We start from the raw sequence: 23433 nt of genomic DNA, 5'->3' as shown, positions 1-23433 counted from the left end.
GGGCGGATCACGGGACAAACGGCAGAGGCGGGACTCATGGGGACGGGGACTCTGACAGCCCCGCCCCCTGGGAGGGGCCTTGGAGCTGCGGGGCCGCCGGCGGGCGCAGGGACCCGGCAGTAGCGCTGCCGCTCCACCGCGGCCATGAACGGTGGCACAACCCCCGAGAAACGGCACCGCACAGCCCACCGTTCACAGCCTCGGCTTTATTAGGAACCAACCCCAAGATACAAATCAAATAAAAGTCAAGGAAAAGTTGTTGAAAGGGCCCTGCGCAGGGCTGCAGCACAAGGGGAGCAGCTACGGCCCTGGCTCTCACTAGAGCTCCCCGGTGCGGCCCTCGGGTCAGTGAGCCCCAGCAGGCTCAGGGAACACGGCTGAACCAGTAGGCACAGCGCTGCCAAGCACGACAGAGCCTGCCGAGGTCACAGCCAGACAGCTGCAAGCCACAGCTGGGGACAGCGGCAGCACCAGCACGCTGCACACGCTCGGGCAGCGCCACAGCTCCTCAGCACCACTGTTCCCTGCTCCCGCCCCAGTTAGTCACAGCTCTCACCAAAATGACTCAGTTACTCTCATGACACAGGGTACCAGCTTGTGGAAGATGCTGCCCTTGAGACTGCGCAGGGGGAGAACCCCATTCCCCTCCAGGCTCCACCTCCCTCCTGTGCAGGAGCAGCCAGGAATGGCACCCGGGACATCACGCACAGCATTCCGGTACAGCTACCTAGACCCACGGGCTGTTCCCTGTTCCAGTCTCACAAGACTCCCCACAGTTCACCTCCTGGAGCAACAAAGATTGGGAAAGTGACAGCATCTGGTGTAAGTACAGCAAGAAGAGAGCTCAAAAAGAGGAGTGTGTTCATTCAAGGTTAATACAGGAAACCAATATCAAGAGAGTCTGTTCCAGAGAGAAACAGCTTCCACAGCTCCTGCCCCTCACATTGGAGTTACAGCCCAGTCAGTTTTATGTTTTCTTCTTTAGCTCCTCAAACCTCCGAGAAAGATCATCAAAGTCAATGTCTTCAGAGGCAGAAGAGTTGGCACCGGCAGATGCTGTTGGCAGCGTATCTGGCACGGATGGTAATTCAGGCAGCACAAAGTTCTCAAAGGTATTAGGAGCTCCAACTTTTGGTTTAGGAGAAGCTTCTGACTTGGGCCCAGGCTCTGTTTAGAATAAGAGAAACATCATTCTACCTCACCATCATCACACTCACCAGGCCAAACAGAACCACAGAAAATAAAGGTCATTCGACCAAGAAGGCTGTACCAATGTATTTTTCTGAACAGGACCAGTGGTCATGCATCTCCAACCGCATCCAGACTCAGTGGGGAAACAAACCAGGTTTCTGTGGCTGCAAGGACTGCAACAGGGCAGGTGCAGACTGGTGACCCATCCCGTGGCTGCAGCAGACAGCACATCCCCCTCGCTGCCTGCAGCAGGGCTGCTGCTGCACACGCCTGCGCTGCTGGACTGCACCATGGCCAAAGGCCCAGGTTCCCCATTCAAGCACCTCCTCTAGTCATGTGCAGCTGCTGCATGCTGTCAACCATGCCAAACTGTGCACTCAGCTGTCACACTGAAGTGCCTAGCCAGATCTAGGGCACCCACAGGCCTATCTTCTTCAGCACACATCACCAGTACTCCCCAGAGGACTCACTTAGATTGTCACAAATCCCATCTGGAGCTGGCAAGGAGCAAACCAAGCTGGAGCTACTCACTCTAAAACCCCCTCTCTGCCCTTATCAAGTGCTAGAGGTAACAAGTGCTTTCAAACACACAGAGCAGAATCATGCTGTACAAGGCAGGAGAATTTTGTCATGATCCAATTCCAATGCATGAAGCACCTCCTAAGCCTTTAGGCAGATGGACCATGGGATAACAGCCATCTCCACTCATCCTGCTCTGCTGTATGCAGACTCAACTGACCTGTTTACCCTGTCAGTGCTTACTTCTTTCATTCTATTGCTGCAGAACAGTATTATTTATGCCATGTAAAAACTGTTATCACTTAGAGCTGTTGCTTTCTCATTTTGTCCTGCAATGTCCTATACCTGGTCTGATGAGACAGCTTAAGCTGGAGACCCAGTACTGACTCCAAAAATCAGGGTCCAGTTCTTGAGTTTCCAGTGGAAGTCCAGACCCTCCCTGTTTTCAGAGTATTCTCTCCATTTCCATCAGAGGCCTTTCCAAACTCAAATCCTGCTCAAAATGTGTCAAGTTCTACGCACTGTTCCCTACAAGGAAAACTTCCCCCCAGGGACACTGGGATCTCAAGCCAACTACAGCCCCAGCCACTGCAGCCTTCCCGTACCTCCTGACATACTCACCAGCCCCTGGCGCAGATGCATCCTTGTCAGCATTAGGCTCGTCAATCTGGAAAAGACTTTCAGTTACTACAGCACTCTGTCCTACCAGGCACAGGCTCACACCGGTGTGCAGGCACTGCTCACGGGCAGCAGCAGCCACATCGTGCAGAGCAATGCGGACCCCATCCCTCCCCAAGGCAGACAACACTGGCTTCCAGCACACTCAGAAGAATCTGCCTCTCTTCCCAAGAAATGGAGGCAGTGCTCCAACTTTTCTCTCCCTCCCAGCCAGTCACAGCAGCTTCACTGGCCATATTCTGTAACCAGATAAACACAGCATATCCACTAGCAGGTCTGAAATATTTATCAAGGACAGAAGTAGGAGAACATGGCCCACTTCCTCCACATAATCACAGCCACAGCTTCCTTTCTTTCATGAACACTAAACCCTGTAACCAGTAGCAAGGTACAAAACAACTCCATCTCAGGTCTTGGTCTGGTTGGGACAAAGGCCCACAGCATGGTCAGCTGTGCTGGTGTAACTCCTCATTCCCTGTGGGCCGCCGCCAGTGATTCTGTCTGCACCCAGCTTGACAACCGCTGCACCTGTGTCCACATCTCCCGCGCCCAAAGGCTGCAGTGCAGCTAGTACAAGGTGTTAGCACACACAGGTGCGTGGCTACGCTCATCCTTACTCAGGATATTGCAAAAACACTGAAAGCAAAATGAGAGGCACGATCACGAACTGCAGCAACAAAAACATAGACAAGCACAGTCAGAGGAGGCTCCAGCCTTTCATTTGCTGTTCTGAAGGACTGAGAAAAGTCTGGGAAAGAGTGTTCAAACATACATCTAGGCCAGCCAAAACTATCATTCAGGCTAACTATGAATTCCTTCAACATCCTGAAGGTGACAAACCCTTCACATTGCGGGAAAAAAAAAAAGTACTTTACTTTTTCACTGTTTATCACCATATTAACAATGCAGTAAAATAAATTGTAGCTTTCCTTTGCAGCCAAAACACACAGCAGAACTTCTCACAAGCCATTCTCCCATCACATGCACTCAGTGATTCATCACACCCATAAGCAATGCCAAGCACCACCCCAAAAGCTCCAAGGGTTGACAGCAATGTGTTAATGAATGTTTGTCTTTTCTGTGGCTACCACCGCGCTCTTTTCAGGTTCCCTCTGCTGCCTACAGCAGTGATTCAGCTCAGGCACTTACAGACTCATATGTTGGTGGCTCTGCTGGAATTGGTGGTGGGTGGATGTTGGTGAAAGGCTGGTAAGTCCCCACTGGTAGGCCACCGAAGTTCTCCTGCACAGAGAGATTAGAGTCATGAATCAGGCTACTGAGTTGGGACAGCGACCCTGGGACACAACGCACCTACAGCTGCTACAGATGTCAGAAAAAGTAGTGCTCTAAGATACATGCAGCTAAGCATCCAACCTGATATAGTTCATACTTACAAGGAAAAGATTCTTAAGTATCAAGTCAGATGTAGTCACCTGGAGGGACTGGACCGAGCTAACAGGGCGGTGGGTTATTCTAAAGAACCGTCACTAAACACTTCATCTTTCAAGGCATTAGACGTACCAAGACACAAGGGCAATACCCCACCTTAAGGACATCTGAGCCATTTCTCCTGAATGCAGTATCACATGACAGGAGGGTCTCTGGCTCCCGCAAGGCTTTGTATCACCCTTACCTGTAACACAAAAGTGCCTCAAAGACCTAGACTTGGCACAAGTCCTCAGCACACTTATGCCTGGGCCAACAGCCAGTTGATGATGCTCGGCCCTGATTTTCCACAAACACTGCAGCATTGCTGAGACCACACTAAGACTCCAAGCCATCCCGCTGTTCTGCCACTCTCCAGTCTGCATAGATACCCTGTCAATGACTGAATTCAGAGAACAGTCCTATTTTCAACTCCCACCTTTGCAAGAAACCATCTCCACATCTGCTGCTCTGGTCCCTTCCCCTCACAAGTCTGAGGGCAGGGCACTTCTGCATTTTTTGGTGCTGTTCTCACCCCATAAAACTCACCTGATTTCCTTGTCTGAACCTTGGCACACTACCAGCCTACCAGCTTCAAAGTCCAGCTCCAAGCCCTGGTCAGAAGCCTGGCAGTCACAAGACTGCCTCAGGAGGTAAGTCTGGACTCCCTTCTTCCCTGAGGGCAAAGAGGGCTGGCTGGAGAACAGGGGCAGGAACCTCCACAGACAAGAAGCAACATGAAGCTCTGGCTGTGCTGCCAACAGTTTCCATCCCTTGCAGCCTCACAGGAACACAACAGCCTTCCTACACACCAAGCTACCAGGTACAGACAGTTCTCAACCAGCAGGCACAGAGCTAAGCACCACAGTCAGACTCTTCCACAGAAAAATTGAATGTCCAAAGCAAAGGCACTTACCGGTCCCTTTGGAGGCGGGTAGGAGAAAGGTGGGTTTGGAGTTGGCATGGGCATGGGCATCATCACTGGCATGGGTACAAGTCCATCATGACCAACCAGTGGGGCTGTAAATCCACCACCTCCTCCCCCTCCAGGGCCACCCTTCTTCACATCATCTGTGAATCCTACATCAATCAGATCTGCCTCTCCGCCTGGCGGGGCTTCGGCCTGCAGGGGGTAGAAGAATTCTGCTCACCAACATGTCTCTACATTGATTACAGCCCTCTGAACAGCATTTGTCACTGGACAAGATGGGACAACACAGCAAGAACACAACACAAGGACAGGACAGGAGCTACACAGTGATATTACTGCGTATCAGAAAGGGAACCAGACTACAGTGTGACTAACTACAGCTGCACGCCACAGCACCGTGGGAACGAGAGGGATGGGGCTATGCTGGGGCTCTGCTAGAAGGTACCACTGAGTTTGTGTCAACGCCACAGCCCCGTGTTCTGAAGCCCACACAGTACTACTGGGACACTCTAGCCCCTGGAACACAGAGGGGACCCTCCAGACTCGCAGGCGCTCACTCACCATCACCACCGAGTCAGGCTCATAGGGCACATTGTAGTTCTTGGCGATCTCGATGAGGTATCTTTCCACCAGGATCTTGGGCGGTGCCTCCACGCTCAGCTTGTGCATCAGCTGTGACACAGGGTGCAGAGATGCTCAGCGGGGCAGGGGCAGCACAGCTCTGTCCCAGCCAGGGCTGCCTGCTGCGGGAGTGCAGCGCAGCCGCGGGAGCCTCTCCTCCCCATCCGGCACTGCTGCAGAGGGGCTGCTGGCAGCCACAGCCACGACTCCACTGCTCTGCTCCCTCCACCCACAGCCAGCACAGCAGGGTCCCGCCTGCCAGGACCCTCAGCATGCTGTTCTGCTACAGGCAGCCCCCTGGCAACACCATTGGCTCACCCTGCCTCTCAGTGAGCCACAGGCACCAGCCGTTGGCCATGGGAAAAGGGGCAGAACGCCACAGCAGGTGTGTCTTTTCTGCCAGCTCCATTACCCTGTCATTGACTGTCCCGATCTGGTTTGTCCGGCACAGCTTCCCATACTCCTTGCTGTACTTGGCACACAGCTGATCAGCAACCTGCAGGAGGAGAGCAGCTCTGGGAACACACACACCTGTGCTTTCCCCACCACACACTGTACATCTGCTGTAGCCCCTGCAGCTGCCCACCTCCCCCAGCCCCGATCACCCTCCTTTCTGCCACTGAGAGCAGCTGAGCAACCTCAGCCATCCCTGATTCTCCAGTGACACCTATGCTGGGGTGTCCATCTGCAGAACCCACAAAAACATGTCCTCTGCCTTAATGACAGAGTCCCAGACGAAGGCTTCTAACAGTGTCACCCCTACCCTGCACGTGTTAACCCCCCTCAAACAACACTACTCACAATTTTCAACTCAGCCACTTCTGACTGGAGCTGTGGTGCAGCCCAGATCAGTGTAGACACTGCTTCTGCCAGGCCAGAGTCCAGCTCCCTAAGGACCACAAAAGACAACCCTGTCTCCACACCAAGCACCCAGTCTTTGCTGTCCTCCATCTGATCTGAAAGTCCTCATCCTCCACACTGGGCTGCAGAGTCTTCCCCGCTTGGGGAAGGGAATGTCTCTGGAGGCCCCAGGACACTGAGACAAAGAGGTGCCCTTCTGCAGGCAAGGCCTGCCCCAACAGCACCCCCCCGAGCGAGGGGCCTGGACCCGCTTCCCCAGCACACCCCTCTAGCCCAGAGCTTACTTCATGGACTGAATCAGGCCAAAGCGGGCTAGCAGCAGATCGCAGTACAGCTCCAGGATCTCCATGGCTTCCACAAGGTAATCTTCACGGATGATGTGCTCCACACGAATCCTGGCACGCTCATCTTTTCCGGCTGCCAGATAATCTGCGATTTCCTTCCTTGCCTTCTGGGCCAGCTCAGCTACAGCACATGTACCCAAGGCCAGTCACTGCGCTGGCAGGGGCTGCTGCCTCCGTACCCGTCCACAGAACCCGCCACACACAAAACCATCATGAGCTTCCCTCTCTCCCTCACCCAGGCTCTGCAGTGCAGGACACTGAGCCACATCTCAGCGGCGCCCTTGTGTCTAAGTCCCAGCACCCTAACTCACAGGAGAAAGCAGAAGGGGCTTTTAGCTGCTGGAAACACTCCTGCACCTTCACCTTCCCTGCAGAGTCAAGCAGAACCATGGATCTTCTCTGTCTGGGCAGGGCAGGACAGCACAGATGGCGGGAGCCTCCCACAGCACCCAGGCAGCTCCCCACTACGTTGTGGGCACAGAAGGCCTGGAAAGGCCCCCGGGGCAAAATGGCACCTCCCTCCACACACGGCCCACGGCTACTACCCCATAAATTGCTCTCTGACACCAGACAGAAGACGGCCAGCAGCCATGCTACGGCCAGCCTGCTGCCCTGGGCACCCACACAGCAGGGCAGACTGCAGGGCCCAGGGTCAGCAAGGATGAGCAACAGGCTGTGCCGTACTCAGCCCATGAGAGTATCCCGATTCAGAAAAACCTTCTCCTCAAGTATCCTGAGCCCCCAAAGCACCCCAGTTCACACCTGCCCCCTCAAATACTCACTTTTCTTTTTCTCCAGCAGCTTGAGGCGATTGATGACAAGGCGCAGGTTGACTCGCAAGCGCTCAGCCTTGAACCCAGAGCCCAACATGATAAAAACTTCCTGTGGGAGAAGAGGGCAAGGTCATTGGAACCAGGAGCTAGAAGGACACCACTCACCATTTTAGTTGGGGAAAAAAAGAATGACTTCTCCAAACAAAGAGGTACAGATCTGCTAGTCCCGAATCTGGTTATTTATAAGTGACTGGGCCTACAGCACTCATCATTGCCCTCCCCACTTTACAACCACACATCTAACCAAGGCCAACAGGCACATAAACCTTCTGGACACTTCCATTCTGACAGATCAAATCACAACCCGTAAACAGATACAAGATGATAAAAAATTGAGACCGCTCCATAAATAGGAACAGGGTTAGAAAACATAGCCTAAAACAAGAAATTGAAGGCCCGGGTCTACTTAATCTAGACAAGTGACACTAGCCACTGATGTGCGTACCAGTAGTCAAGTTCTAGGAATGTTAGGCAAACATCTCCCAGTAGTGGTCTAGGAAGCTGCGACTGTGCCTCAGTTCAGTAAGCTGAGCTTACTGAGATCGTATTTCAGGATTCCGTTCAGCTCCAGGCTTCTAAGGAGCCCAAGGGGAAAAACCCCTCAGATTCCACAACAAACAGCACAGCTGCCAGAAGATATGTTCTCATTCCTTACTTCAAAAGGTGAGGGAAGGAAATCAACACCTCAACATGCCATCTGTGACAACTGTCACACAAATACTACCTCTCTCTGTGTTAATTCATTGACAAACCCACATTTTTAAAGAAACACTACAATCGCCTGCAAGAACCAACCCAGCCTCCGCCCAGTTAATGTGCAAGTTATTCACCAGCTGTGTGATTAACCCGAGGACTGTGCAAACGGAGGCTGCAGCAGTCCTGCTGTCAGAAGGAAAAAGTTGCCATTCCACATTGCACACACTCTTCTTGCTGAGCTCATGCTCTGGCCCTTCTCCAGCCTCTCATGAGCCAATTCAAATCACTAGTCTTCCAGAAAAATAACTCAGAAGATGCTTTATTATGAAAGGTTGTTATGCCAAGAACTGTTCATCAAGAATTCCTTCCTTAAGACCTATCACACAAAAAGACCTTGGCTTGTACCTGAAAAACACACTGGAGCAGACTTTCGTATAGTGAGAATACTTTCTGTATAACTAATGGTTTAATAAGATTTATTACAGTCTAGAGTATATCCTGATTGTTTAGTTGATCTATTCACATATCAATACAGTTATTTCAATGATGCACAGAACCAAACAACCTCAAGAAACGTTGCTAAAGAAGTACACATGCATGATACAAGTCTGATGCTACAAAAAGCCCTTCTGTAACTGGAACATACTCTTACAATATTAAAATAACTTTACAGCGCTACAAGAAACAGCCTCAGCACAAGTTGCAGTGTTTGTAGAAGTATCTGTTAACCATTCTGATTAACAACACCCTGTTTCAACAGATTAGTTCCAAACACAGCCGTTGAGCAGCAGCCAGCTCACCAGTCACCCTTCCACGACCACCCTCTGTCATTCTAAAAGGGTTTTTGCCCCGCTGGGGCAGCTGCGGCTCGGCTGACTGACCGGTCCTGCCCCCTGCGCCTCGCCCTCCCGGCGGCTCCGCAGTCACCGTCACTCGGCCGCAACCAGCTGCCGCTGGGGCGGTTTCCCGGCGCGCCAACCCGCTGCAGGACCCGCCGCGCAGCTGCCCGGGGCTCCAAGAAGCGCGGAGACGCCGGTTCCGCTCCACGGGCACAGCGGCACCTGAGGGGCACAGGGACCCCCGCCGCCGGCCCCAGCGCCGTCCTGAGCCTGCTCTCAGCCGCACAGCGGGCACCGGGCAGGATATGCCCCTCACAGCAGCGCCTCCCGGGCCGCCGAGCACAACCCACCGCCCCGGCCGCCGCCTCCCCGCTCACCGGCCGCCGCTCCGCGCAGCTTCAGCCACCCAAAATGGCGGTCCAGCCGCACCACGTGCGGAGGGATCCACGGGGCGGCACTTCCCCGCTCCTCCCAGGACACGACCGAGCTGGCGCGGCCCCTGCGGAGGCCAGGCCGCCAGAACGGCGTTCGCACCGGTGCGGCGGCGGCCGGGGAAGGAGCGGCTGCGGCACGAGCAAAGAGAGCGGCGCTAAGGGACTAAGTGACCCAGCGGAAGGATTCTATGCCTACCAATAGCGCAAGGAGTACGCCCGACAAGCGCCCGCCGGCGCCCGCCCCCGGCGCAGAGGTTCCGCCGCACAGCGTTCCGCCCGCCGCGAGCCCCGCCTCCGGGGGGCGGGAGCCGGGCGGGCGGACACACTGCGCCGGGGCGCGCCGGGCCGGGGGGCTCCCGCTTTCTGGGGGCAGGCGGCGGGGGTGCCTCCGCGAGGGACGGTCGGGCCGAGGCTGAGCCCGGTCCCGGTGGCCGCAGTCCCGCCGCTGCGTTTCCCCGAGGGTAAGCTGGCCCAGGGCGAGTGCCGGGCGGTCCCCGCCGACCCGCGCGAGGCGTCTGTGCTGGGGCCGGCGGTGGCCGCGGGGAGGAGCAGCCCAGAGGTCCCCGCTCTGCGGTGCGTGGCGGTTCATTTCCAGACGGATGCACGAGTTCATAACGCACGTGGCGGCTTCTAAATTAATAGTAAAATCGCGATTTTTGACGTTGCAGGGCATGCGAGATTCTGGTGAGCTCGGGCAGCGCAGGGCGTGCGGAGCGGCCGCGGCCAGCGGAGGGGCCGGCGCTCGGCGCCGCTGCCCGCCGGGCTACGCGGGACCCGCAGCGGGCACGAATGAGCTCCGGGCAGCCAGGAGCTGCCGGCCGGGACGGATCCATGACAAACAGGTGAGACACTTCAGATCATGAGACACCGGGGCCTGTGGCAGCCGGCAAGCGCTGCGCCGGGCCGGGGTGGCCGGCCGGGGATCCCGGGGCCGTGCCCGCGCCCGTGCCCGCGCCGCGCGCTCTGGCGGCGCCGCCATCTTGCCCGTCTGTCTGTCCGGCGGTCCTTTGTCTGTCTGCGGTTCCCCGGCGCCTGCAGCGGGACCGGTAAGGCGGGCCGGGCCGGGTCCCGCCGTCCGCCGGAGGGGGGGGCAGCATCCGACGCTCTATGGCAGGGGCCGGGCCGGCGGGCCGGGTCCCTCTCTTGTCTGTCGGCGTCCTCGGGAGCGCGGGGTGGGTACCTTCCTCCGTCCCTCTGTCCGGGGAGCGGGCTGTGTTTGTGTGTCCGACCTCTTGTGGGCTGGATCCTTCCTGCCGCCTCCCGTGCTCTGGGTCTGACGGCTGGATCACTGTCTGAGGAGACTGACAGGATCGCTGTGTCCGTCTGTCTGAGGAGACTGATGGGATCCCTGTGTCTGTCTGTCTGAAGAGACTGATGGGATGCTTGTGTCTGTCTGTCTGAAGAGGCCGCCCGGATCCCGTGTCCATCTGTCTGGGGAGAAACGGGTTCAGCTTCTCCTTTTGTGTGGCTGTCTGAGGGACTGTTGGATTGATTCCTTCCTTCAGTTTGAGGATGAGGAGCTGATGTTTCCCCCTCTTGTAAAGTTTGAGGGGTCAGTGTGTCCCTCCGTGTGGGACAAGGGGTGCGTCCTCCCCACGCGAGGTGGGCTGTCCTTGTCCCCTCCTGTGCGCTGTGTGCCCCCCTGTCTGTCCCAGCAGCAGGGAGGATGCGGCAGCCCCACCGCTCCCCTCTCCCTGTCTGCCAGGGCCATGGGGTCAGTCCCCTTGTGGGGGTGAGACCCAGCCCTGGCTGGCCACACTGTCCCATCAGCTGCTGCGGCTGGAGCTGTCACTGCGGGGCAGCCGGTCCCCTTGCCTGCCCAGGCTGGATTATCCAGTGCCCTCGGGGTGCGGGGGGCCATGTGTCCCCTCGGTCTCTCTGGGGGCAGGGGCCAGAGATGGGGCAGGGTCTGCAGCTTTGGTGAGGCTCCTGCCCTATGCGCTGTGGGAATGCACAGGAGGACAAAGGGGTTTGGACTGGGACTGCAGTCACTCTTGAACTGCACTCTTCATGTTTTGTATGCTGGGTACAGGGCTGCTGTAACTTTGCTGGAGTGCTGGGTGGGACTGCGCGGACATGGCGGTTTGTGAAATGCTTGTGGATGGTGTTGGATACTGGCACAGAATGTGGCTGTGGTGGTGCAGAACAAGCCCTGTAGGCAGAAGGGTGGGGATGGCCCTGAGACAGCTGTGCTTGGCCAGAGGCTCAGGAGGTTCCAGTGGTGTGTGTGACAGGCTCTTCTCTTCTCAGGTGAGCCCTCTGCTGAGGGACCGAACATTCTGTGCTCCCAGGTCAGGGAAACATGTCCCGTCGGAAACAGACCACTCCTAACAAAGTTCACTGTGAGTATAATGTTACACAGCATTGTGGGATCCTTGCCCTAGCTGGATTGTTGTGGAGTGAGGCGGGGAGGAGGGGACTGGTGAGGAGGTACAGTTTGTGGGGGAACGGTGGTTACTCATGTTTCATCTTAGGGACCGTAGGAAGAGAAACTGAGCTCTGTGCATCAGAGGAGCTGGCTGTGTCCTGGCAAGGCAGGACAGGGGTAGGCTTGAACAAACAACTAATGCTGTAAAGGTAGGTGTGTGTGTGCAGGGCCTGTAGCTGTGCTTTGCATTCACACTGTCACAAGTGCAAGTTAGTACACCAAGAAATGTGACTTCGGGGCTGTGGGTAGCAAAGAAAGTTCTAGGTAGGGTGGTTTGCGTGTGCGGCTGCCAGCCAGGAAGTCCTGGGGTCTGATCTTTGCCCTACCACAGACTCAGCTGACTAGCCTTGGACATGTTACTTAAGCTCACTGTACCTCAATTTCCTAGCAGAATCTGTAAGTGAAGCTATTGCTCTTTCCTTGCAGGGAGTGGGCAGTGGCTGAGTAATTTACTGGACAGATAAACGCGATCTGTCAGATCATTCTTGAGCTGAGCCGGTAGGACAGATCTCTGTTTCTCTAGCATTGTCATCACCCTGTCATTTGCTTGATAGTGAAAGGGCTGAAGATGCTGTACATCAGCACTTCTTGTGAGCAGGCTATAGCAACATGTTACTGGGGCTGGGAGACATGTATGGACGTTTGGCTGCAAAGGGATAACTGCACATATACGGCTTTTGACTGATTTGCAGCAGAGGGAGGTTGGGGGGACTGAAGCTGTGAAGCTGTGCCCTTGTACATATCCAGCTTTGTGGCTGGAAACACATTTGGAATTTGGGCTTGAATGAGGAAAACAAATTTCCACTTCCCTAGACATGTGAAAATAAGACTGAAGAGAAGGCCTGTGGTATTGCTAAGCTGTAGTAGCTGTCAGGAGTATGGGACAGAGAGCTGAGCACTGCAGCACTAACACTCCCTCACTTTGCTGATGCTGCCGGCTTGCATGTCTCTCTGTGTTTCTCTGTGCTGCCTTTTGTATTGGTATGGTGACAGGAATCTCTGCACGCTGTTCTCTGCACTATGGGAAAATACATTGTGGCATATCCTAACCCTTTCTGTGGTCGGTGAGTGTACAAGGAAGAACTGCCTTGGTCTGGGACCTGAAAGCCCCACTGGCATCTGGAGCTGGGCCTGGGAGAGCTGACTGAGCGTTCCTTGGTAGCCACCATAAGAGTCTTGAGGCTTTTGGCATCTGCACTGACCTGTGCTCTCCAATTCGTGCTTCTGGGTGCTGGGTTCAACGGTGGGCAGAGTATAGCTTTGATCTGCAGGATAGTACATTAGTGACTTTGGAATTGTCTTACTTACAGAAATTGGATATGTGTTTTGTCCTATGATGCTAGTGAAACATCATGTTTCCACACACATTTGCTTCTGAGAGTGCCTAGATATTACTGCTGCCATTTAGGTCAAACTTACACAAGGCATGCACTTGGGCTGTCTCCCTGCTGTGGAGTCATGGTCTCATGTATGGAAACCAAGGACACAACAGCTCTAATAGTGCAGGTAGAGTTTCCATGGTGTTGAAGTGGGCTTTTTTAGTGTGCTCTACTGCCTAAGGGTTATGTTCTTCAGAAGCTTGTACTATTATATACAAAACTATACATATTATGGGGTTTAGTTGTGCGCTAGTTTCACAGCGAACTTCGCTTTTTTATCTGCAATACAAGTGGCTGTATTTCCACTTTTGGTCTTGGGGGAAGCTATCTGACAAACTTGCTACCAGCGGGCATAAGGTTGAGGTTATGGCATCTAGTGTGCCACAGAAAGGAATTCTGGGACCTGCTCACCTCCTTTACATGTGGTACATTGCTACAGAGCAACTACTCAACAGGAGCCATCAGGAGCAGCACGTAGAACCACAAGAAAATAAAGGGACTGAAAGATGCAAGAAACACGTCAATGGTGACATCTCAACCTTGGGATGGAAAGTCTTGTCTGTCTTATGATGAACACCACCAAATTGTTGGGACTTCTCTGTCTACCTAGCCTGCTGTGTATCTGGAGGGCCCAGAAATGCCATGCAGTGCACTGACGAGGATAATCGGAGAGAGCATCAGCTCCAAGAACTGGGTGAGCCAGCAGAATGAGGAGTCAGGCTGAGACATAGCAGACACGTTTCTGAGACTTCTTCACAGGGCCTGAAATGGTTGGGAGGAGAGGAATAAAAGGGACAGCAGGTATGCGGCTTTTCACGCAGTTGTCTGCAGCTGGGGTCTGATTTGGCAGGCTGTGGGGCTGGGGAAGTGCTCTTTGATTTGCATAAATACCACTGTGAATATCTAACTGGACGGATCTGTGGGAGGACCGTGCCGACTTCTTCCTTGCATGGCCACTCCATGTTATCTTCCTCCTGGGATTCTGTAGGGAAGCAACAGCTACTGGCCTCCTCTCCCTTGCTTGCTTGGTGCCACCTCTTTCCAGGGTCGCTTCCCAGGCTTGGCATGGCCCTCGTTTAACCTTGCTCTCACAACAACGTCTTTGCTGTCCTCACTTAGCGCAGAATCACTGCGTGGCGTGCAGAGCGACCAGCCAGGAGGCTGTGTCGTTACAGGTCAAAACAGCTTTAAATGGAAGCTGATGTGTAAGGAAATACAAAAGAATACAGAAACAATTGTAAAAAAATACTGTTATCACAAGTCTTTGTGCATGATGGCCAGTCCTTCTACAGTTTTAACTGTAGCCATTTCCCCTTTGGCAGGGCTGCAGCACATAATCGGCTCTTAATTTAATTTTCTTTTGCCATGCAGTGCATGAAAGAAGCACTACACCTGACAAAGTGGTAACAAATAAAACTGTAATACTGGAATATGCTTATTGCATTGCCCACTCCACATTGAATTGAAAAATACAATGCAGTTACATTGTTCCTGTGGGGATAGCTTAATTGATTCAATTTGGTATTTATTTTCTCCCAGACTCCAAAGTATAAAAGTATAAAATCTTTCTTAAGTGATTCACCTGATCTTGCGTTCGAGCCCATCCATTGCTGCACTGTCACTCCATCAGCTACGGGCTACTCCCTGTTCTTGTGCTTGCCAAAAATTCGCTGTGAGTGTTAGTGTGCACTTTTATTTTCTCTCCCTGCTGTCCCATGAGCTGCTTTTCTTTCTATTGCTTGTGGCCTTTGCAAGTGATGCTGATTTTAGAACTCAGGAGAACAGCTTTTGTTAGTCAAATTAATTCACACTTCCTAGCTCTCTTTATTATGGCCCCAATATCCCATTAATCCTCTAATCCCTTCGCTTTCCTTCTGACACATGCACATTCTGTGTTCTTCGGTGTTCCTTGAATTCTGCTGTCTATAGTATTCTCGGTTTGAAGAGGAAGTATCTTGCAAGAAATAGCACCCAGCATTCAAAACCAAGCAGAAATGTTACTTGCATCAAGATCCTTGGTTCTTAAAGGGGTCTGTGGGCTGCCGTTGTTAACTCTTTCAATTGTGTTGTTTTTTATTTCAGTAACCACTACAGCAGTGTGGACAACCCAGAATAGCGATGGGGCAGGTGGACTAGATCCACAGTGGTGGAAAGAATTGCACATTTCAGGTCCAGGAAAGGAGCACAGAGAAGACCTACAGGAACAGGGACTTTAATTTGATGTACAAGGAGGGAATAAAGTGGCTCATCTCTGAGAGACTTTGCTGTTTAGGAAGGAAGACAGGGGAATGGTGCAGTTTCTTTTGATTTTGTTTTGTGGATTTTGGGGTGGGAGTTGTTTGTTTGTGTGTTTATTTTCCAGAACACCTGAGAGTTATCCTGCATTCATACAGTTCGAGAAGGGAAGGGCTCAGGAAAAAAAAAATCGTTTCTGGCTACCAAGTTGATACGCCACCCGATCGTAGCAGCCGTAACTGCCCCTGTCGCCCAGCCCCACAGGGCTGCCCCCCTCCTGCACCGCTGCGCACCCGCCATCCCACTCACTCACAGGAATGTGGAGAGGAGAACTGGAATGCAAAGCAGAGGCATTTGTGTGATCTTTCACTGTCCTACATCTCTAGCTGTTTGTAAAACAAATGCAGTGACTTGTTTTGGTGTTGTGGTCAGCCTGCAGCCCTTTTTGTACTTAATAAAGAAACTTCTGGAGAAGAGTCTGTGAATTCAATACTGAGCATACATCCATTGCTGACAGCAATGATACTAAAGCTGCTGCCTGTCTTACTCCCTTTCCAACTGAATGTAAGTTTACTCTAAGTGGGGTGGAGGTGGGGTGAGTCTGTGTGTGAGCATGTGTGTGCAGAAACAGTAAAAGTATGACACTGTACCTGTCAAACATTAAAGCTTCATCAAAGCAGGACTTAGTCCACCAGTAGGCACTCTTTGCTAACCTCTTTTGGAGACCGTATTAGTTTAATTCAGAAGAAATTCTGTGTAAGCTAAAGATAGCATTTTAAAAGTTTGTCTCTCCCAGTCCCATGATGCCTTTTAGCTCCAGGCTGGTGAAGAATGCACAAGATGTCGTCTGCTCACAGCATTGGTTTGTTAACAGTTTGCGTGTCTGGCTGTAAGCTGATAGTTCTCTGCACTGCACTGAGTCCATGCTGAGTTGGTTCTGAGGGTGTCGTACAGCAAAGCTGCCAGCAGACGATTGCCCTCTCAGTTGTTGTGGCTGGTGCTGGCATTACTGACAGGAGGAGTTCCCTCCTCAGTCACCTCCCATAGAGATCGCAGCTTTTAAACTCCTGCAGACTGTCTGCACGGTCTGTATCCAAGCAGGAACCTGCCTGCCCCCAGACCCCAGCTGCTGCTACATGGAGATGTGAGGGGCTGGAAGGGGAACGAACAAGCATGTGACTGTTTCCACTAGCAGCTGCAGCGGTGCTTGGGAGTCCTGTATCTGTTGCAGATGGTATGTCTCCTGCCATGGTTTTACATCCGTCCTGCGTTCTGCAGCTTTCCTCACATCACCAGACTTTGTCTTGCAATGCTTTTCTGGTCTCTGGGCTTTCATCCTGGTGGTTTGTGGATGTCTGCTTCTTGGAAAGACACTGTAATTCCGTAGTGTATGCTTCTCATACAGTCTGCATCTCAGTCCCTGCAGTGTGAGGTTGTGGTCCAGATATAAAAGCAACACTTGGGGTTTTGAAGACCGTTCCGTGCTGGAAAGGCTCCTGATGGGGGTGCGTGTGTCACAGCAATCACGATGGTATCTGTGGCTTGCAGTGACAGAATCAGAGTGCTCCTCATCACACGGATTGTGTTCTCAAGTCTTCCCTACAGAAACATTTCTGAAACAGAACGATAAATGCCTTCAAATGCATTTGGAAACACCCATGGGGATGTTGAGAGCTAAAACTCTTCTCCCACACTCTCCATGAAACTTTTGAAGGTCTTTGAAATCTTGCATAGATGACTGCTTTTTAAAGTAGTGCTCGAAGCGAAGAGGTGAGCAGCAGAAAGGCAATGTGAGTACGAACACAGGGCAAAGCTGGCCGAGACAGTTCAGGGAACGTGCCTGTCCGTGTGACAGGACTGGGGCTCTCCTCGTGGCTCTGGAATTCAGTTCCCTGGTTATACTGATGCCATTGTGGCCCTATGCTAAAAGGTGAAATTTTGGGAAAGCTTTTGGTTTATGTGAAACATGCACTGTGTCTTCCTTCGCATTTCCAGATTTATGCTTTGAGTGGTTCTTGAGAACTTATAAGTCGGTTGACAAATTTAACCTAAAAGCCTGCTGGGAACTTCAGCACCTTATTCCAGGTGCTCACAGTTCATCCACCAAGAGAGGCAAATCATGGCTACCCTGGAACAAAGTCATTTGTTTGATTTAGTATGAAAATTAATGGTTGCCTTGTATTGTTATTGTCTAGAATGAAAAGTTCTCTTAAGGAGGGATTGCTGTAAGGATTTTTTTTTCAGAGGAGCACAAATAATTGCCTTATTTCAATGTGTTTGCCATCTCCCGTTGAGTTGAGGTACTAGCGATCGATGTCTTTTAACGAAGCAGACTGTAAGCTATCCCAAACAAGCGTCTCAGCTTTCTAGGTTCGTTCCTGTAGTTTTCTGTTTTGAGCGTGTGAAGTGTCACTGGGATCTATTTTAGCCAGAACTGCTCTTGGACAAGGCAAGGCAGCAAAGTAAGTTATCCATGGTGAGAGCAGGAGAGCAGGAGCTCTGAACACAAACACCATGATAGGCAGCTTGTCCTCAGCCCCGCTGGGACAGAAGGTGGTGACAGAGCATGCCAAGGACAACCCCTCCATTTAGTGCTGCTGTGCAGAGCAGAGGAGGTGCCAGGCACTCGGGGAGATGCTGTTTTTATGCAGGTTGCCGTTACGGCAGGGAAGAGGGCTTAATGGTTCAGAAGAGCCGTGCAGCACTGTGCCTGGTTTGGGATACTGTCATCGTCCCTGAGTGGCCTCCTCTCCTCCGGGAGCTGTGCTGTAGCTCTGGTGGCAGACAGCTTGGTAGCAGAAAAAGCCACCTCACTATGTGTGGCAGATGCATGGCATCTCTTTTTTTTCTTTTTTTCTTTTTTTGTGGCTGGAGTGGCATATAGAGCATGCAGAGAGCAGCCTGATGCCAGGCACTTCCAGTGAGATGTTCTAGGCACTTCCAGTGGGATTTTCTAGGCACAGGGACCGCACTGACACCAGCAGGTACTAGAGGCTGGTGCTGCAGTGTAGGCAAGCAGAGAGGTTACTTAAATGCTTTCTGAGAGGTGACTTCAGAGGCTCTGAACAGCACAGGTGAGCAGCCCCACACCAGCCGTGTGTTTGGCCAGCCTTGGTGGTGAGTGTGATGGAACAGCACTGGTCTGACTCTTTGTCCTTGTGGCTGCCAGGGGAACAAGTCTTTGCAGGGCTGGAGGAACAAGCCCGCCAAGCCATGATGAAAAACAACTTTCCTGGAGCTCTTGGAGACCAAAGGCCAGACATCCATCCACTGCAAGACCCCGACTCCAGCAGCAGTGAGTTCTGCCCCTTCCCATAACAGCAAGGTAGTGGCCTGGGGGGACACTGATGGGGCGAGGCACGGTGCTGCATGGCTGTGGGGTCCTCTGAGGAACATCTCACCCACCTCTGGGTTAGCCTTGGGCCCCTGTGCAGGACTTGGTGTCAGTGAACAGCAAGGACCACCAGAACACAGGCTGGGCAATGACCTTGCACCGCGACACAGCCCCAGCTCACCAGAGCGAGGTGGTGACAGCAGTGGGTCCAGCTGAGGGTGCAGTGGTTGTCAAGCAAGGCTGGGTAACTGGCCAGGTCCAGGGACTCAACAGAGCGTTTCAGGGACCAAAGTGCCCAGCCTGAATTTAAATGGAGCCCCTGCTTAGAGGGTGTGGGGAGAGGCCCATGGTGATGCTGGTCAGGACAATTAAGGCCTGTGCGTGTCCTCAGGGTCCTTACACTTGGCATAAATGCTCTTCATGTTCCAGGTGGCAGTGACGATGAGGAAACCACCCAGGATGAAGTTTCTTCCCATACATCTGAGGAGGATGGCTCAGTGGTGAAAGTGAAGAAAGAATTAGAGAATGCAGAAAAATCTGTGGCTGGAACCCCACTGATGAGAGAAAATAAGGTAAGTGTGTACTGGCTCTGCACTCACGTTAGGGTGAGGTGACTGTGGGGAGATCTGTGTGCCCCACACAAAGTGGCTTTTCCTCCCTGTAGGTGCCTGAGAGTTTGAATGCTGACCCTGTGCTGGGACTGTCACAGTGTCCCCTCTGCCAGCTGGAGTGCGGAAGCAGGGAGCAGCTCATCGCTCATGTGTACCAGGTAGGGGATGGTTCCCAGCTAGGGGATACCTCTGGCCTTAAGCTGCAAATCTAGAAACAACCTAAAGCACAGGGTGGCTTTGTTCTGGTCTTTGCAGTCCCAGAACTGACTTTTACCTAGGATATGACTGAGATTTACAGCAGTAAACTATGTCCAGGAGCTGTCCTGGGGAAAGACACAGCAAGGCACCGATCTGGAGATCTGGAAAGCACAACTCTGTCCCAAGGCAGCCTCTGCAAGCAGTTCCAGGCTAAGACCAAGCAGTTCAGATTAAACATGAAAGCAATTTTTACACCATTCAGTGAGATAAGAAGCCCTCCTCCTAATCACTCATTTCTTTATTTTGTACCTGTATCACCGTTCCTACTCCTGAAAACAGCTGTTCTTCCTCTGAAATGATTCCAGTATTGCAGGAAATGTGTGCTGGAATCTCACAGGTTTTGTTGTCAGTATTCTCTTTGCAGCATAAAGTCTGTAAAAGAAGGAATGAAGCAGAACTGACTTGGCCACTTACCTGCACCAGCTGACTCTCTAAGCACTTTCTCACCAGCATCCTGCCTGCTGTCAGTCCAGTCACGCTTTGTCCAGCCACAGCAGCTCCTCAGATGCATTTTTGAAAACAAGGGTCAGGTCTTACAATCCCAGTGTTTTGGCCTTAATTGTTTCTCCTGCACTGGAGTGGACCTGTAGGAAGGTTTCCTCCTTGCTGTTTGCCTCGTGACACCCCAGATACCTTGAGCTTGGTCTAGGAGCTGTCAGACAGAGGTTTAGTGGTAAAGTGTCCCCATTCCAAGAGGCTGAACCTGATTTGCTGTGTCTGTTGAGCATGCAGGGATGCTGGGCAGTTCATAACTAACAGCCCAGGGGTTGTTTTGCAGCACACCGCAGCTGTGGTGAGCGCCAAGAGCTACATGTGTCCTGTATGTGGCAGAGCCCTCAGCTCACCAGGATCCCTTGGGCGACATCTCCTGATCCACTCAGAGGACCAGCTGTCAAACTGTGCAGTGTGTGGAGCACGTTTCACCAGCCATGCCACATTCAACAGGTCAGGGTCAGCTTGGCTGGTGAGTGCACCAGGGTACCCACGTTAAAGAGTAGGTGCGTTGCTGTAAATGACACAGAAGTCAAGGCTCTGGACCCACTAAGGCCTGTAGGAGAGTTGTAAACACTACCAGTGAGTGAGATTCCCTTGATCCCTTCCTGCCTGCAGCTCTGCATCACCTGCTGAGACCTCCTGCGGCTGTGCTGCTGAAAGGGTGTTCTGTAGCTCTGTGAAGAGCTAGAGCTGTGCAGAAAGCACCGGGGTCTCCAGTCACTGGAGAACATTGAGCTGCTTCCCTTGTCCAGCAATCCTTCCAAGTAGGTCTGTCCTGCCCAGACGTCTTTGTCGTTTCCAGAGCAGAAAGTAAAGTGTTCCTTGTTTCTGTCCTGCCTGGTGGAAGATTATTCACTGACTTGTGGAGCATGGCTAAAAGGAGAAATCCAGAGGTGATGGGGAGGAGCAGCTTGCTGGCTAATTCCTGCTCTTGCGCTCTTCCAACCCAGATACTGCCCAGGGCTAACCCACTTTCCACACCCGGTGTGGTGCTTCATTTTCGATATTCAGACATGTCTGTGGGCAGGAGCAGTAGTGGCATTGTGGATTGCGGCCCCCTGGGAAGTCCGAGATGGGGACTCTTCTGTCAGCACCAGGTCTCTGACTCTTCTGCTCTTTCTGCTTTCCAGTGAGAAGCTGCCAGAGGTGCTCAGCGCAGGTCGCCTGCCGGCACCGCAGAGTGAGGGCTCCTCCAGCGTTGAGGGCAAAGACATTGCCTTCCACACGCCCGTGTACCCTGCAGGCATCCTCCTGGTTTGCAACAACTGTGCTGCGTATCGTAAGCTGCTGGAGGCGCAGACACCGGGCATGCGCAAGTGGGCACTTCGTCGGCAGAACGAGCCCCTGGAAGTGCGGCTGCAGCGTCTGGAGCGGGAGCGGACGGCCAAGAAAAGCCGGCGGGACAATGAAACACCTGAAGAACGGGAAGTGAGGCGTATGCGGGATCGAGAAGCCAAGCGCTTGCAGCGCATGCAAGAGACAGATGAGCAGCGGGCACGGCGGCTGCAGCGGGACCGGGAAGCCATGCGACTGAAACGCGCAAACGAGACCCCAGAGAAACGACAGGCCCGGCTCATCCGGGAGCGCGAGGCCAAGAGGCTCAAGCGGCGCCTGGAGAAAATGGACATGATGCTCCGGGCACAGTTTGGCCAGGACCCCTCTGCCATGGCCGCTTTGGCAGCTGAAATGAACTTTTTCCAGCTGCCAGTGAGTAACGTGGAGCTGGAGAGCCAGCTGCTGGGCAAAATGACATTTGAGGAGCAGAGCAACAGCACGCTGCATTGAGCTGCAGCCGAGGACTGTGCCACCTCTGCCACACCTGCCACAGGCGCACAAGCGGGGTTCTGTACCTGGGAGGCTGCTGTGGGACCCTGGCTGCCTGTCCCGACTGAGGGTTCTGGTTTTCTCCTGAACAGAGGAGGGGAACAGAGCTGAGAGATGTCTGCCAAAGTAGCCCTGGTGGGAGCAGATTCTGAGGATACGGTCTGCTCTGGGGGCCAAGTCACAGTCTGTGAACAGAGGGAAAATAAATTAATGTTCATGTTTATTTAGTCCCCTTCTTTACCTTTTGTGCTCTGTCCTGTTCTTGGACCCCTGCCCTATAGATGGGTCTGGGCTGCTGCAGTTCTGCCGTAGGTGAAAGCCTACCTGACTAAAAAGGGATCTTGCTTACTGCAGCATGAATTACGGAGCTGAGGACTTCAATAGTCCACAACCCCTCCAGGAGTGAATCCCTTGCAGTCTGTGCCCATAAAAAGGAAGCAAAGGAGGACATCGTCTCCCTGGAAATGGCTGCATAAACCTTTCTCTTAACATTAGCATTATGTGCTTATTTGCAGTAGCATCCCTGGAAAAACTAAGAGGAAACTGAGTTGCTGTTCTAAGGTACCTCACACAAACACTAACAGAAAGGCTGACTGAGGTAAGCAAACAGCAAACAAGTTTGCTGGTTTACTCAGAAGTTACTTTTCACTTAAACAGTGTTTCAGGTTTGCGAGTGAGGTGATTGAATAGTGAACAGGGTAGGTCAGCTCCCTCGTGCTCTGTGGCTTTGTTTTTCTTGTCATCCCTGTGCTGTGTCCAGCTCTGGGCTCGCAGTGCCCAAGAGGCACAGACACACTGTGGGGTGTCCTGCAAAGGGCTGGAGCACCTCTGCTGTGAGGAAGTGCTGGGAGAGCTGGGACTGCTCACCCTGGAGACGACAGAAGGCTTGAGAGGGAGATCTCATCAGTGTTTATAAATACCCGGAGGGAGAGTGTAAAGAAGATGGAGCCAGGCTGTTTGAAGCGGTGCCCAGTGACAGGACCAGGAGCAATGGGCATAAGCAGGAACACAAGGGATTCCCTCTGAACATCAGGAAACGCTGTTTCACTGTGTGGGTGACAGAGCCCTGGGACAGGTCACCCAGGGAAGCTGTGGAGCGTTCCACCTTGGAGACACTCGGAAGACACAGTCCTGGGCAGCTGGGCCTGGGTGGCCCTGCCTGAGCACAGGGCTGGACCAGTGGCCTCCGGAGGTCCCTTCCCACCTCAGCGGTCCCATGACTTCACAGGATGCTGAGCTAGTGCAACCATTTCAATACAGCCAAATGCAACAGTGCTTGTCTAGGGCCACGAACCACACTCAAGTTATTCATTCTCATAGTAAATTCCTCTGTGACTGAGAGTGACTTTCAGCAGTCTCTGCAAATAACACTGTGGGGCGAGGGGGGAACTGTTAGTAAACAGAACCACATAGGTAGGAAAGAAAGTTGCTTTTGGTTCCACACTCAGCAGCAAAACTGATGAAAGGAACATGGAAAAGGGTGAGCTGGGGGGAAGC

General features: G+C 52.9%; 2 protein-coding genes across 33 annotated transcripts; one reads left to right on the top strand and one right to left on the bottom strand.

The window, feature by feature from the left end:
* Positions 1–191: 191 nt before the first annotated feature.
* IST1 (IST1 factor associated with ESCRT-III) lies at positions 192–9656 on the bottom strand. Of its 2 annotated transcripts, none has more exons than XM_065028268.1 (10): positions 9569–9656; positions 7353–7452; positions 6511–6691; positions 6167–6254; positions 5778–5861; positions 5306–5416; positions 4730–4936; positions 3538–3630; positions 2332–2377; positions 192–1167 (listed from the first exon to the last, which is right to left on the bottom strand). In XM_065028268.1, the coding sequence occupies exons 2-10, from the start codon at positions 7438–7440 to the stop codon at positions 968–970; spliced, it is 1098 nt and encodes a 365-aa protein (XP_064884340.1). In that variant the 5' UTR covers positions 7441–7452; positions 9569–9656; the 3' UTR covers positions 192–967. The 2 variants fall into 2 exon arrangements, with proteins under 2 accessions (XP_064884340.1, XP_064884341.1); XM_065028269.1 differs by having other exon boundaries at positions 9316–9636.
* A 9-nt stretch (positions 9657–9665) lies between these two features.
* On the top strand, positions 9666–22159 carry ZNF821 (zinc finger protein 821). Of its 31 annotated transcripts, none has more exons than XM_065028307.1 (10): positions 9691–9945; positions 10041–10214; positions 11623–11714; positions 12227–12298; positions 13790–13873; positions 15542–18709; positions 19178–19320; positions 19413–19517; positions 20396–20562; positions 21243–22159. In XM_065028307.1, the coding sequence occupies exons 6-10, from the start codon at positions 18541–18543 to the stop codon at positions 21895–21897; spliced, it is 1239 nt and encodes a 412-aa protein (XP_064884379.1). In that variant the 5' UTR covers positions 9691–9945; positions 10041–10214; positions 11623–11714; positions 12227–12298; positions 13790–13873; positions 15542–18540; the 3' UTR covers positions 21898–22159. The 31 variants fall into 31 exon arrangements, with proteins under 31 accessions (XP_064884358.1, XP_064884387.1, XP_064884379.1 ...); XM_065028301.1 differs by having other exon boundaries at positions 15262–18709; XM_065028296.1 differs by having other exon boundaries at positions 13790–13980; positions 15262–18709.
* The last annotated feature ends 1274 nt before the right edge of the window (positions 22160–23433 follow it).

This window comes from Columba livia, chromosome 13 (genome assembly GCF_036013475.1).
Source record: "Columba livia isolate bColLiv1 breed racing homer chromosome 13, bColLiv1.pat.W.v2, whole genome shotgun sequence".
NCBI classification, from domain to species: Eukaryota; Metazoa; Chordata; class Aves; order Columbiformes; family Columbidae; genus Columba; species Columba livia.
The sequence above is the reverse complement of the archived record's forward strand: the minus strand, read 5'-3'. Positions and strand labels throughout refer to the sequence as shown.